The 13,535-nt window shown below is 53.2% G+C and overlaps 6 protein-coding genes across 6 annotated transcripts; 4 read left to right on the top strand and 2 right to left on the bottom strand.

Moving 5' to 3' along the window:
* Positions 1 to 465: 465 nt before the first annotated feature.
* On the top strand, positions 466 to 2,257 carry AB675_12028 (putative transporter mch1; the record flags this gene model as incomplete). Its single annotated transcript, XM_018140925.1, has 2 exons — positions 466 to 680; positions 727 to 2,257. The coding sequence occupies 2 exons, from the start codon at positions 466 to 468 to the stop codon at positions 2,255 to 2,257; spliced, it is 1,746 nt and encodes a 581-aa protein (XP_017998220.1).
* Positions 2,258 to 3,899: 1,642 nt separating this feature from the next.
* Positions 3,900 to 5,388, top strand: AB675_12027 (Ubiquitin-60S ribosomal protein L40; the record flags this gene model as incomplete). The annotated part of the gene is made up of 3 exons (XM_018140924.1): positions 3,900 to 4,134; positions 4,187 to 5,169; positions 5,209 to 5,388. 3 exons carry the CDS (start codon positions 3,900 to 3,902, stop codon positions 5,386 to 5,388), a joined length of 1,398 nt encoding a protein of 465 aa, XP_017998411.1.
* A 262-nt stretch (positions 5,389 to 5,650) lies between these two features.
* Positions 5,651 to 6,202, bottom strand: AB675_12026 (uncharacterized protein; the record flags this gene model as incomplete). The annotated part of the gene is made up of 1 exon (XM_018140923.1): positions 5,651 to 6,202. One exon carries the CDS (start codon positions 6,200 to 6,202, stop codon positions 5,651 to 5,653), a length of 552 nt encoding a protein of 183 aa, XP_017998387.1.
* Positions 6,203 to 7,243: 1,041 nt separating this feature from the next.
* Positions 7,244 to 9,011, top strand: AB675_12025 (L-sorbose 1-dehydrogenase; the record flags this gene model as incomplete). Its single annotated transcript, XM_018140922.1, has 4 exons — positions 7,244 to 7,293; positions 7,342 to 7,638; positions 7,691 to 7,736; positions 7,785 to 9,011. 4 exons carry the CDS (start codon positions 7,244 to 7,246, stop codon positions 9,009 to 9,011), a joined length of 1,620 nt encoding a protein of 539 aa, XP_017998268.1.
* A 367-nt stretch (positions 9,012 to 9,378) lies between these two features.
* On the bottom strand, positions 9,379 to 10,624 carry AB675_12024 (Clavaminate synthase-like protein; the record flags this gene model as incomplete). The annotated part of the gene is made up of 3 exons (XM_018140921.1): positions 9,379 to 9,531; positions 9,580 to 9,827; positions 9,877 to 10,624. 3 exons carry the CDS (start codon positions 10,622 to 10,624, stop codon positions 9,379 to 9,381), a joined length of 1,149 nt encoding a protein of 382 aa, XP_017998344.1.
* Positions 10,625 to 11,434: 810 nt separating this feature from the next.
* Positions 11,435 to 13,047, top strand: AB675_12023 (UNC93-like protein 2; the record flags this gene model as incomplete). The annotated part of the gene is made up of 4 exons (XM_018140920.1): positions 11,435 to 12,092; positions 12,139 to 12,292; positions 12,340 to 12,823; positions 12,877 to 13,047. 4 exons carry the CDS (start codon positions 11,435 to 11,437, stop codon positions 13,045 to 13,047), a joined length of 1,467 nt encoding a protein of 488 aa, XP_017998219.1.
* Between the last annotated feature and the right edge of the window lie 488 nt (positions 13,048 to 13,535).

Genomic DNA, 13,535 nt, shown 5'->3' with positions numbered 1-13,535 from the left:
ATTGACAAACGGCATCTATGTTGGCAAGGTCCAGGGGGCCCTCAGGCGAACCTTTGGCCTGCATGAGCTCCGTCATCCGCGATGAGAGAGGCATGCTGCAGCCTTCGAAACAACTATAGTGTCCCAGGTCATGAGCGGTGCTCGATTGGCTTGTGAACGTGGTTCCTTTGATAACGAATTGTACTACATACTTAAGTACACAGTAGTGATGAATTGGATGAGTCCGTAGGGCTCATCACTCCGACGGCGCCTCGGGCCGTGTACAGAGCTTGGCACGGAGCCACGCGCCGATGACGCCATGATCCAAGGCCGCAGCACTGGTCTCGCGTCTATTTGGTAGCAGCTACAGGCGCAGTTCATGTTTCAGGGCTTCTTCGTTTAAGGGTCATTGCCTGAGACTCTTCCATAGCAAACATGTCATAATATCGACATGAGCTCGTTTACTGCGCCGGGTTGTCTGCCAGTATGAGTCCTTCATCTCCTCCGGCTGCGGGGAATATCCGCTCGCTCGACTTCGATGCCAACCACAGTGTGCGGTCACGAGAGAGCCAACGGAGCTTGCTGGACGATGATGTTGACTTCATGGACGAGGTGGCTACTGGTATAATTGAGCGCGACCGCAAGAGAATGCGCACGGAAGTCTTGCGCATCGTGAGCTTCACATGCGCGGTACTGAGCTGGTAAGATACAGCAGCAGAGACATAAGTTCGAGACTGATAGCAGCAGCCTCTGCGCCGGTTCCATTACATCGTACTCGCTGTATGCGAACCGCTTCCTGACAGACCTACACTACACTCAATATCGCATCAACATCGTGTCCATCACAGCCGAGCTGGGGTTGTACTTGTTGGTGCCGGGCTGGGGCTACATCTGCGATCGATTTTCACCACCGCCGCTATCGCTACTTGCATCGCTGTTGTTCGGATCGGGGTATTTGCTGGCCGCCTATAGCTACAGATCTGGACCGCCACAAGATGCAGGAGGGGATGGATGGCCGTTCGGTGTCATGGTCCTTGCATTCTTTTTTATTGGCGCAGGCACCAGTTGCATGTACCTGTCTGCGGTCGCAACGTGCGCAAAGAACTTCGCCGAGTCCAAATACCGAGGCTTCATGCTAGCCGTTCCGATTGCTGCATTTGGACTAAGTGGCATGTGGCAAAGCCAGGTTGGGGCGCAGCTGCTAGCAGAGACACACGAGGATGGCAGTAAGGGCGACTTGAACGTCTTCCGCTACTTCGTATTCCTCGCTGGATTACTTTTCGCCGTGGGCATAGTAGGCTTTCTTGGGCTGCGCATCGTCGACGAAGAGTCACTGATCGACCATGGCGTGGATCAGATGGAGCGCAGTGGGCTTCTGGACGAGTCTGAGTTCTTCCGCGAGTCAAGACGGGCTTCACGTGCTCGGCAGATCTACGGGACTGTCGAGCCTGATGGTTCCGAGACGGAGGACGATGAAGAGGCGGGGGAAATCTCCCTTTCGGAATCGCAAGTACTGCGCAAGCAAGAGGAAGATGAGCGACTCAAGGAGAAGAAGGTGTGGCTTCTCAATCACGCGACACACGCATTTCTTACGGATCGAACAATGTGGCTGCTTGCGGCTGGTTTCTTCCTGCTCACGGGACCTGGGGAAGCATACATCAACAATCTGGGAACTATCATACCAACTTTGACACCACGAAAGTATTTCGACGTGGCCAATCCGCCAGCCGGCCACGCTGCAACGCATGTCAGCATAATTGCTCTCACGTCGACAATCGCAAGGCTGTTCACAGGATCGTTGTCCGACCTTTTTGCGCCACCTTCGAATCCAGAATACCCTCCGTCAGCGCGATTTACGTTGTCGCGCCTGGCACTGCTTCTGCCGTCGGCTGGCATTCAGCTCTTGGCGTTCGTCGTTCTTGGTTTGCCATTCTTAGTGCTACAGACACCGTCATTATTCCTGCTTTCCTCAGCTCTGCTTGGGACAGGTTATGGCGCGTCATTCTCACTCGTCCCAATCATAATTAGCGTTGTCTGGGGTGCAGAAAACTTTGCTACGAATTGGGGCATCGTTGCCATGATGCCAGCAGGCGGCGCTGCGATATGGAGCATTGTATACAGTGTGGGCTACTCAAAAGCTAGCGGTGATAGCAATGAGTGTCGAGGCTACAACTGCTTTGGGGCATGGACTTGGGGTTGTGTCGCGAGTACCGCGATCGCCATAGTTCTACTGTCCTTCGCATGGCGGACTTGGAGGAGGCGAGCGGTAGCTGTCTAGTCCACAGCCTGTCTGCGCAATATTCAATTGCACTGATAGCTGCCTATGAATGGTACCACAGTTTGAGCTTATCCGGCATCCGATTGCCAGCCGGCTCGTGTGTCCAGGATGCTTCCGCATTGTGGTTCATGGGAAGAGATTTTGCCCTGCGTACACTCGCAAGGCATATCAGCCGTACGCGACCGTTAATTTTGCACCGTCACGAGGCCTCAACGCAGAGTGCATGTTGATGGAAGTTTTTGCGAACGATAGCCTCAGCTCAGTGCGTCTCGGCCCCGTGGCTCGCCGAAGGTGCCTTGTCACGTGATACAGCACCCAAATAGCAGACTCTGGCCAATCGCACACGCTCGCTGACCACACCGGAGCTGGAATTCTGGGCGCGGTTTCCGCAAGGGTTACCGCTTTGGGTCGCTGTATGCGATGGCGCAGCACTTTCGCAACAGCCACAAATGATGGTGTTCAAGTATGTCTGAGGTTCACTGTGCGATCACAAGGTGATTCTCAGTCTATAAGACATCGCCTTGTTCGCTGTGATGTGGTGAGTCTCCATCATCACCATCATCAACGACAATTACCACAATAACAACTTGAGAGCCTCTGAACCACTACATCGAGCGAAAATCATTTCCGATCGCTTGGACCAGTCGCTGTATACCACCAGTTCACATCACTATATCTGCGAGATCTCGTCAGCCACTCACATCATGCAATTCCACCTCTTTACCACCATCTGCAAATCTGCATTCATCCCAAAGGACGTCTCAAGTCCGAGCCAAATCGAGCTTAAGCCAGCTCAGAGGCACTCCAGCAGCCGCACAAGTCTTTCATCGATGGACGCTGAGGGTCGGCAAGCGGTGTTGGATCTCAAGAATTTGAGGGCGAAGAGCTACAATTGATCTTCTCAGTTGTCTGTGGGTTGAAACCATGGATTCCGTTTGAGCGTCGGGCGCTTGGGGCAGCATAGGCTGGGATGTCTTGCATGGGCAAGGGTCCAATTTTCATCATTTTCTCGGAGCGCTGCGTTGGGCGGTAACATTTGCGGCATAGTGCGAGCATGTATGAACAAGGATCAATGTTGCAGCAAGCAAAGGATTGAGTACCATTTGCCTCTCTCTGTAAAGCGTAGAGATCCGAGTACGATGTCTTGAGGATGGTTGGCACGAGATTCGAAAGGTCGACTGGTACGATGTCCTAGCCTACAGAGTCCTCCCAGAGCAGCGGCCATGGGCCTTTCACCTACCAATTGCTTGTTTTGTCAGCGACTCAGAAAGGGGAAGCTCACCGGCAGCAAAAGTGATTGTTTGAGAATACGTCTGACAGACGAAGCTCGCTATCTTGGGTGTCCATGGCAAGTGAATGAGCAAGCAGAGCATTTTTGAGCTGCCCAACTCCTCAGGCGGAAGCCATCGAGCTGATCCGCGTGGTCAAGGCAACAAGGTAGGTTTGTTTGCTAGCCTTGGCATCAATGCAGCCTTCCATTGAAACATCAGCGACTTCACTTGCCTGACTTGCCCCACTTTCAATCTCATAAAAGTCCTCTCTGCTTCTCCCTGCACCCTTCTCTCTTCCTACCACGCACTCGTCCATTAGGCAAGGCAATCTAATTGAGACTTGTGCAACACAACACGCAACAAGATCCATCATGAAGGACGGTTGGTCGTGTGCTGCGGTTGGCAGCGATGTGGTCATCCAAGGTCCAGATAACGAACAGAACTTGGCTATTTCATTCCATCGCACGATCCGAGTGCCAGACACCAAGAGCGAATACGACCTCCCACCAAGTCTTGGCAAGTTTCCGCTAGTCCAGGCCAGCGACTATGCCCACAAGCTTCCGGTCGACATGGCCAAGAAAGGCGGTCTTCTGATGCCGATGTATCGTGAGTATTTCAAGTACGTGTGTTGTTGCGTGAGAAGCTAACACCAGCGTAGAGCGCGAGGCTATGTGGATCAATTTCACTGCTCCAAGCAAATTTGCCATCAAGATCTTCGTCGGCGGCGTCAACGTCGTGTCTGGAAACCCTGCCGGCTCGGCCCCAATGCCTACAGCTGAGACTGATGACAAAGATCTTCGATCGCGTCTGCAAGACTATGTTGTGGTTCCTGCTCAGGATTGGATTGATGGTGTAGCCTGCAGCGGTGGGTATGTCAAGCAGTTCGTGGCGATGAGAATGGGCGATGGCTATTCGATTGAGGCGCAATTGACGGGCGAGGAGACATTTGGTGGGATCCAGTTCGAAGTGACACCAGAGACCGTTCCAATCCTCCCCGAGCCAGGTGTGCCCTATAACATCCAGGTCAAGACCCTCACAGGCAGAACCATCTCGCTGAGCAACGTGTTCACAACAACCACTATACTCGAGGTCATGCAAATGATTCAGGATCAAGAAGGCATTCCACCAGACCAACAACGACTCATCTTCCGAGCCAGACAGCTCGAGCAAAAGCGCACACTGGGAGCATGCAAGATTGGTGCAGACGCTATTGTTCGTCTAGTATTGAGACTTCGTGGAGGTGGCCATGGCCCGGTGCCGATGGCTCTTGCTGCCGGCGGTAAGATCAAGCAGTCCATCAGCCCTGATTACTCCGAGGCCAAGGACTGGGACGTGGAGAACACCATGACCTTCAACGTCCAGATCCTCAGCACTCCGGCATTCGAGGCTATCACGGGACGAAAGGCTCCACCAACTCCTATCACTGCGGAGACATATCATCGCCACGGGTTTCCATTCTTCAAATTGTACGAAGAGCAGTCTCAAGTGTTCGGCAACTTCGGTGCAGTCAAGTCAGTTGCTGAGATTGATGGTGTCAAAGAGATGGACTTGACATTCGTCCAGAAAGTCATCGGAAGTACTCCTGATGGTGAAGACAAGGGGCCCAATCAAGACAGTGGTACTGATGGTTCTTACACCGTGGTTGGTGACGCGCCCAAAATCGATGCCGAGATCAATTAGTCCGAGAACATCAATGGCTCTGGCCAGAAGACTCAGGGCTCCACTGGTCATGATGCTGTTGGCAAAGGTCGTCTTGCTTCCATTCTCAATCCCGCCGGCCCGTTTGCTCCAGGCTTCCGTCACATCAGTATCCTGGTCAAGGAGTGGCTCGCTGGTCAGAAGTCCAAGAGTCAAGAGTAGGCCTAGCCGATATCAACAACCTGACACTCAAAGAGGCCACGGCCGGGCTGTCGACGCAAGTTGTACGAGGTTGGCAGGCGCGCGAATCGAGCGGATGCCAGGAAACCCAAAATCGAAGGCTCAGAGGCAGACCAAGGTCACCACATGAGCTGTATTGAGAACCATGCTGGCGAAGAGCTTCTAGCGAGGCCAGCGAGCGATATCAGACGGTCCACAGCCGAAGATGACCTGCTGCATAGACTGGGAAACCCATCTCAAACCATCACAACTTCGCCTTCCCCTGCTTCTCTTTCTCCCTCTCCATCTCCCCCCTCGCCTTGTCCGCTCCCTCCCTAGCCTCCTCTCCCATTACCTTCTCATACCCCCTTCTCATCTCCAGCGGCATTCCCTCCTTCAGCGGCCTCCCCAACACGCCCGGCCCAGTCTGCTCCACCCAAATGTGGCTACTGCCACCCACCGCCTTCACACTTTCCTCCCCCTCCTTAAACACCCCCACCTCATACATCACACTTGTCTTCCCCAACTTCACCACCCTTAACCCACACTCGACTACATCCGGATACGACAGACTACCGAAGTAGTCAAAGTATGTATTTGCAATGATGGCAGCTTGTGGGTGTCGCAAGGTGGTGTAGCCGCATTCGCGAATGAGGTACTCGTTGATGATGGAGTCTGCGAGGACGCCGTAGTAGGGATTGTTGACGTGGGCGAAGACGTCGTTGTCGGACCAGCGCAGGCGGTAGGTGCGGTGATAGAAGTAGTCGGAGCGGAGGCGGGTGCGTTTGGCGGGGAGGGAGAGGGAGAGGGGCGGCATTTCGGGGAGAGGGCCAGGCACAGCAGTACGGCAGGAGATGGGTGTAGTGTCACGAGTACATAAGCATTGTGCCAAACGAGAGCAACAACGTGGGCCAGCAGTCAGGAATCGTACAGAAGTTATCTTCGAGATACTAGTATGAACCGATAGGTAGATTGTGTCACAGCTGTCGAATTTCCCGAGAATTGTACAGCCGAGGTTGCCTTTAAGCTTCGTTCACTGCCTGAGATTCCACTTTGTAGGACTTTTCTGAGCTCCGTCCTGCTTCCCTTGACTCGAAGACACCTGGGCAAGCCGAAAATGGCCAGCGATGCTTACTGCGATAGCCGATCCTGGCCATTAATCGGGGCTCTTGCCAGTCCTTATAAGACAGGAATAGACCATGCGATTCCTGAGACGCGTTGTCCATGGCCGCGTCCCGTGCTCTGTTTCGCTCAACACATTGAGTCTGCTCGTGAGAACGTTCCGGGGCGACCACCGTACAATTCCCCATGACCTCAGGAGTAGGAATGCAATCGACACGACATGCCGAAACACTGGCCATAAAGACCGTTACATGTCAGCTGGAACGAATTCCGCTGCGTTGGGTAGCTTCTTCCGCTCGCCCTCAGGACTAGGCAACCTGTCGACTAGTGTACATGGCCCAGAATTGCCCGATTGAGACGTCTGCCGGCACCAGTATCGAACATGGACGAGCAAGGGAGGTTACTGAACGACTCTTGCCATTGAGATGTTGTCTAAATACAGACAAACTGTTAATGTAAGCTGACGGAGTTGGCAGTGCGTATGCGTGCGGAATGTGAACAGTGAGTATCATATGGCAAGAAGCCATGGGTCGAAGCATATCACCCTCGACATGCAGTCAGGTTGTCGATTGCAACGTGGCATGGAATTATTCCATACTGTCCGGGGAATAATGAACTATAGAAAGTATAAATCCGACCTACCCCTCAAAGTCACAAACTCATACCCAGAGCGTGCCCACACAAACACGTTTGTCATTCGTGTCACGACTATAGGCGAGTTGCAGAAGCAGTCCAGATGTCCCCAGGTCGACTGATTCAACAGGATGAGTATGACTTCATCATCTGGTAAGTCCTGCAGTACAGCACTCTGACGAAGTACTGATCGCCCGATAGCGGAGGAGGCACATCAGGATGTGTGGTCGCTGGCCGTCTAGCCGAGTATTTCTCAGATGCCAGAATACTGCTCATTGAAGCCGGTGCACACAACAAAGACCTGGAGAACGTGCATATGGTGGGCGGCTGGTCCAAGAACTTTGACACAGAGAATGACTGGAATCTCGTGTCGAAGCCCATGAAGGGCGTCGATGGCCGCCAGGTCAAGCTCAGTAGAGGTCGGTTCCTTGGAGGTAGCTCGGGAGTCAATGGGACGCTCGTGGTAAAGGGCACTAAGCAAGATTATGATGACTGGGAGTACGTTGTACTTTTATAAAGAGACATGGGTCCGAACTAACAGTTCTGATAGCCTACCGGGTTGGTCGGGGGATGAAATGTTCGAGTACATGCGAAGAGTGAGTGGCTCGCCTCCTGAGTTGGCGATAGACTAATACGACGCGCAGGCAGAGAAATTCAACGACAAGGATTGGTTTCACCCAGACCCAAAGACTCCTCACGGGTCGAAGGGCTATTTGAATACAGAGCCTCACGATCTTGCGCCTATTTCAAAACTTATGTTGCAATCCATGGAGTCACAGGGCCTGCCAATGATACCCGATCTCTGCTCGAATGGAAATTGCGCCCATGGCTGCGGTCATGCTGCTCGAACACACCATAAAGGCGTTCGAAGCACCGGCGCGGACTTCGTCACGAACAAAAATCACCGCGAAAACATCGAAATTCTGACAGACGCAACAGTCGACAAGATCAACTTCGACACTACTGATGGATCAAAGCCACGTGCAGTGAGTGTTAGCCTTGCTGTTGCCGGCTCGAACAAGCGCACTGTCCATGCCAGCAAAGAGATCATCATCTCGGGCGGCGCTTATTGCACTCCAGCTGTCCTTATGCGCAGTGGTATCGGACCTCGATTTGAGCTTCTGAATCACAACATTCCGCTTCTCGTCGACTCGCCTGGCGTAGGTCAGAATCTACTTGACCACTTGATCACGTTTGCATTCTACGAGGTCAACCAGTCAAATCTGACTAACGATCATCTGGTATATCATTCACCGGAAGCTGCCCTCAACGCGTATGAGCTCTACAAGTCGACCAAGACGGGAGTGCTCTCCACCTTCCCTTTTGGCGCCTTCGGCTTTGCACGTCTCGATGACAGACTTGCTTCATCACAACTCTGGCAAGCTGCTACTCGAAGAGCTCCTGCTGGCCGGGACGCTATGGCTCTCACCCCCTCACAGCCGCACATCGAGTTCTTCACCACCGAATTGTATGGAGGCCCCAAGCAATACGTCGACTTTCCGATCAACCAGCAGCATGCGTTCGCCATGATCACCGAGCTTTTCTCGCCGCGGAGCAAAGGGACCGTGACGCTCGCCTCGGCGGATCCCGCCGAGAACCCCATCATCGATCACAACTATCTGGCGGATCCGCTTGATCTGCTTGTCATGACCGAGGGCTTACAACTAGGCAACGAAATAGTGACTCGCGGCTCGGGAACTCGCGACCTGATCAAAGGCTCGTGGCCTCCCAGCTCAAAGCATCATACTTACACCGAGCGGTCGCAATGGGAAGATTACGCTAGGCAGCATGCGACAACGTGCTACCACGCTGCAGGGACCGCGAAGATGGGCAAGGACGGTGACCCGATGGCAGTTTTGGACCATACTTGAAGGTCAGAGGAGTGGAAGGACTGCGGGTGGCAGACTGCTCCGTGATGCCAACACTGCATAGCGGACACACGCAGATGCCAGCATATGGAATCGGAGAACGGGCTGCGGAATTGATTGCTGCGACGTGGAAGGCTCAAAGCGACAAGAGTCGGATATCGCGATAGTAATGCTTCGGGTGGACTGGCGAAAACGAGGCTTGCTTCGTTCACTTGCTGCTGTTACATTTCGATGCCTACTTGACTCCTACTACTGCCCTGCTGATCCCTTACCGTCATCTATATCAGCAGACAGCCTTGGCCTACCAAGTCTTACCTCTGAGGCCTTGTTCAGAGGTTGAAGCTCACTATGAAGCTTCCGGAATAGCGACTCATGCTGCCGCGATAATTGGCTCCCTCGGGCTCGACCTCAGAATCTCCGTGCCCTCAAGGGTGTCTCCAATTCGGCCTCCCTCATCCCAAAGTGCAGCCAGAACAGATCGCGTTCCGGTCCAAGGTTTTCGGGAGTGCATCACCGCGTAATTCTGTTCGCATCTTAGACTATGACTGAGCATTCTGCGTACGGAACTTACGTCAAGGAGAACGACATCGCCTTTCTGCCAGTCTACATCAACTTGCAAGGACTCGGCAATGCTCAGAGAGAGTTCAAGATATTTCGTTTCGATGGCTTCACCATTTCCGTACAGTGGCAATGGGTGATAGCCGCCATCGTCTCCGAGATATGGAGGTTCAGTCGCACCATGATGCCTGCTTCGCCCGTAGGCGGACGTTAAGTTCCCGAACCAAGTCGTGAAGCCTGTATCAAGGTGTTTGCGAAGGACTGCTCGAGGTCAGTGTGCAATTCTGTCCTGCCACCACGGAAGCCTTACTTGGCACGATGTGTGTAACGCTTAGACTGCCATCGTCGTGCCACACGAAGCGATTGCTATGCCGCCTCACTTCTCTCTCCACCTTCGTCCGGATGGTGGCTTCGTCATCACTGGATGTGGTTTCTTGTCCATATGCTGCAAATACCGTAGCTCCAACAGTGCTGACAACTTCTTTCCTGCTATATCGGTACGTATACTGTACGCCATGCTTACTAAGTTTGTTCAAGAATTCTGGTGCCTCTTCCTCGAGTTTCTTGATCAGGCCGATGCTAGAGGTTATTGGCGTTGCACCACACGTCTGTGGCACTTCTAGTGCGCAGAAAGTAAGCCAGGCCGGGTTGATCGTGCTCCATCCGTATTCGTTGTGCGGCCATATTGGTAGCTCGGGCGGGCCTTCGTTCGCAGTCTTCACGTTCTTGGCCAACACCGTTCGTAACGGTGGCCGACCCACTTCTTCGTGGGCAGCAAGCCCGAATGCATGAGCGACCAGGCTGTACTCGAGTGGTGTAGTGATTGGCAAACCACGGATCAATGCAGCACCGCCATGAGCTTTGAGTAGCTCGGCGAGTTTCCCGGACTCTCTAAGAGCTCTTATGCTCTGGATTGCTTCATCTACCGTTAAATGGACGCCGGGCTTGGTCTGCAGAGCGAGTGGGAAATTGTTCGATTCGTGATAGCCAAAGTTGATGGTGTCTTGCTGTCCATCAAAGGTAAACTCCTCCAACAGTCCCAGACCATCTAATGCCATTTTGAAGTGTCGCAGCGACCATGCGTATGTGCGCGTTTATACATGCTGTCCCACTCGTGTTATACGTATAAGATCCAATCCGATGACCGGCCAGGTCTTCGCTTCTGCAAGGCATCACAGATGCGACGGACGCCCCACATTGCCCAGCTACCCATGTCCATGCTTGTAAGACGCAATACTATCCACAAATGTTGTGATTGATAGAGAAATCCCCTAGGCACCTTCTTCTCAATCACGCAAGACGTCAAGCAACGAGAGTGGAGTCCTTTGTCGCTAGTCCTCGTGCCGTTCCGCCAATCAGGCAGGGCGAGACAAACAGTACTTAACAGCATACCAACTTACTTGGTAAGTACCTAAGTAGGTGTCCATATTGTCGGAGCCAACCTCAGGCGTGGACTGGACCGGTCTGCTCTGGCTTGTCGGCGTTGCCCCGGCCATTGGACGTCTTGGCATACATCCTCAACAGGTCTACTACGATGTCAGTCCGGCACATGATAATACATGGGACACAGTGGGCACACTGTCGCAGCCTAAAGTGTGCGCCATATCCTCGGGCTCAACAGTCCTGAGACTCAAATGGCTGGGCAGCGTGAGCACGCAAGCCCGGTATCGCATCCGCTCGAAAGATTAAATCAATGGTCAAAACTGGCTCGAAAGCTCAGTCCAATGGTCAAATCCTGCACAAAGTCCTCTCAGAAGTGCAAAGGGTGAATCTGGACAGATCCATAGAAGCAGTTTGGAACTGTGCTTTTGTCGTGCCGTCCTGCTCGAAACGCTCCTATCGATCAGCTCCAGAGGGCGACAACTTCGATGGCATCAATTAAAGACTCCAAGGCTTTGCCAGAGACGGTCTCTGATCCAATAGCATCCTCTGATACCTCTGTCGATGACGACCAGCAGGCCAGCGACACAGAGAATCGCCAAGACACGCACAAGCGGCAGCATTGGCGATATGGTGTTCTCTTCCAAGCCACTGTCGTCGGCCTCTGCGCATTTGCTGCACCTGGGCTATGGAATGCCATGCAGTCGGTTGGCGCGGGAGGACAGCAAACACCTTTCCTCGTCATGGCGGGCAACGCCGTCCTTTTCTCGCTGATGACCATCACCTGTCTTACCTCATCTGTCCTGATCAATCGCATCGGTCTTCGATGGACGATGTGCCTAGGGACGACAGGCTACGCCTTGTATTCTGCAGCACTATATCAGAACAATCGCTATGGCACACAATGGTTCATCTATGTCGGCAGTGCTGCTTGTGGTATAACAGCGGGGTGGTTCTGGGCAGCAGAAGGCAGTATCATGCTTTCATATCCTCGTGCAGCATCCAGAGGTCGGTATTTGGCCTACTGGCTGGCCTATCGGAACTCCGGAGCAATCCTCGGCGGAGCAATCAACCTGGGATTCAATGCCACTGGTTCACGACTTGGGAAACTTGACTGGAGGACGTACATCGTCTTCGTGGTTTTGCGTTTGTTTCCGTACCATGGCTGCAATGTAGTGCTGACGGTATCTAGAATGCCTCGGACCTGGTGTCGCTCTCTTGCTCGCGCCCGCGAAGAAGGTACAGAGATCTGATGGTACCCGACCCAAACAGCTCGAAACTCTGCCGGACGCGGTTGAGCTGAAGGCGACTTTCAGACTGATGCTGCGGAAAGAGTTTCTGCTGATGTGCGTAGCTCTTCCCAGTCTATTGGACTTCTGTTGACTTTTTGCAGCATTCCCTACCTCTGTTATGTGACATGGTCGCTTCCATATATCGGCTCTTACATGACATTGTACTTTAGTGTCCGCTCCCGAGCTCTTGCCTCTCTCATCACTGCTGTCGCTCAGGTTCTTTCGACTTTCGTTATGGGCACCTTTCTTGACTGGAAGAGGCTGTCCATTAATCAACGCGCCAAATACGGATTCCTCGGCATGATGACTCTAAGTGGCGGCATTTGGGTTTGGGCAATTGTCATTCAGCATAAATACCAGTCCAAGAAACCAGCCTTGGACTGGGTTGACGATGGTTTCGGTGAAGGTTGGGCGCTCTACGTCTTCCAGCAGATTGAATTCGCTCTGACCTACAACTTCGGCTATTGGCTGATTGGCTGGCTTGCGAAGGCACCAGTTGAAGTCATTCGGTATGCGGCTGTGGCACGAGGTGTTGAGGCTGCGGGCCAGTGTATCGCTTCGGGCATCAGCTCAACCAAAACTCCGGTATGTGTTCACAATGGCTTGGCTGTGGACGCTGCCTCTGACTGCCCCTCTAGCCCATCGTGTCTGCTGGCATTATCCTGGCTTTATGGGGCGTGGCCTTCGTTCCTGCATACTTTGTTGTGCGCAACGTTGGTGTAGTCCATGTTGGTGCGGAGGGGTTCCCAGTGCAGCGCGGAGACAATGATTCCGGCTCTGACACTCCACATCGTGAAGTGAAGATGTGAGCTGAAGAGCGTGAGGCGGGGAGTTGAGTGACTGACGACAGAAAGTGGTCGAGTGCAGGCCATGTGCTGGATGCCTTTGCCGTATTGGAAAAGATGCTGTGGGGATGGTTCGCCCATATGTTGGCGCATAGTTATGCGCCACGCTCAGCTCATAGCAGCCGGGTGCGACCATCTCATGGTGTGTTTCGTATCAAGATGATGCAATGCTAGGTACTGCACCTGCTCCTTTTCGGTGCTCATTCGCCTTCCTGCTCCCACCCTGCCCCTGCCAGCAGAATCCCTGCGCAAACCATTGCTTGGCGCAGCATCTGATCAGCAGATGGCCTTAGCCGACAATTGAGGTCTTTCGCCGTTGCAAACTCACTGTGAAGCTTCTTTGATGTATTGACCCTACCTAGGTAGGATTTCTTCAGGGGGCTTGCTTACATGAAATCTTACTACTCGGCCGCACCTCCGCATCCCGATCCTTGTGTCCCTCAGGTCGGTGC

This window comes from Cyphellophora attinorum (assembly GCF_001299255.1).
Source record: "Cyphellophora attinorum strain CBS 131958 chromosome Unknown Contig19, whole genome shotgun sequence".
Classification (NCBI taxonomy): Eukaryota; Fungi; Ascomycota; class Eurotiomycetes; order Chaetothyriales; family Cyphellophoraceae; genus Cyphellophora; species Cyphellophora attinorum.
Note: the sequence above shows the minus strand (reverse complement) of the source record. Positions and strands in the feature narration are given on the sequence as shown.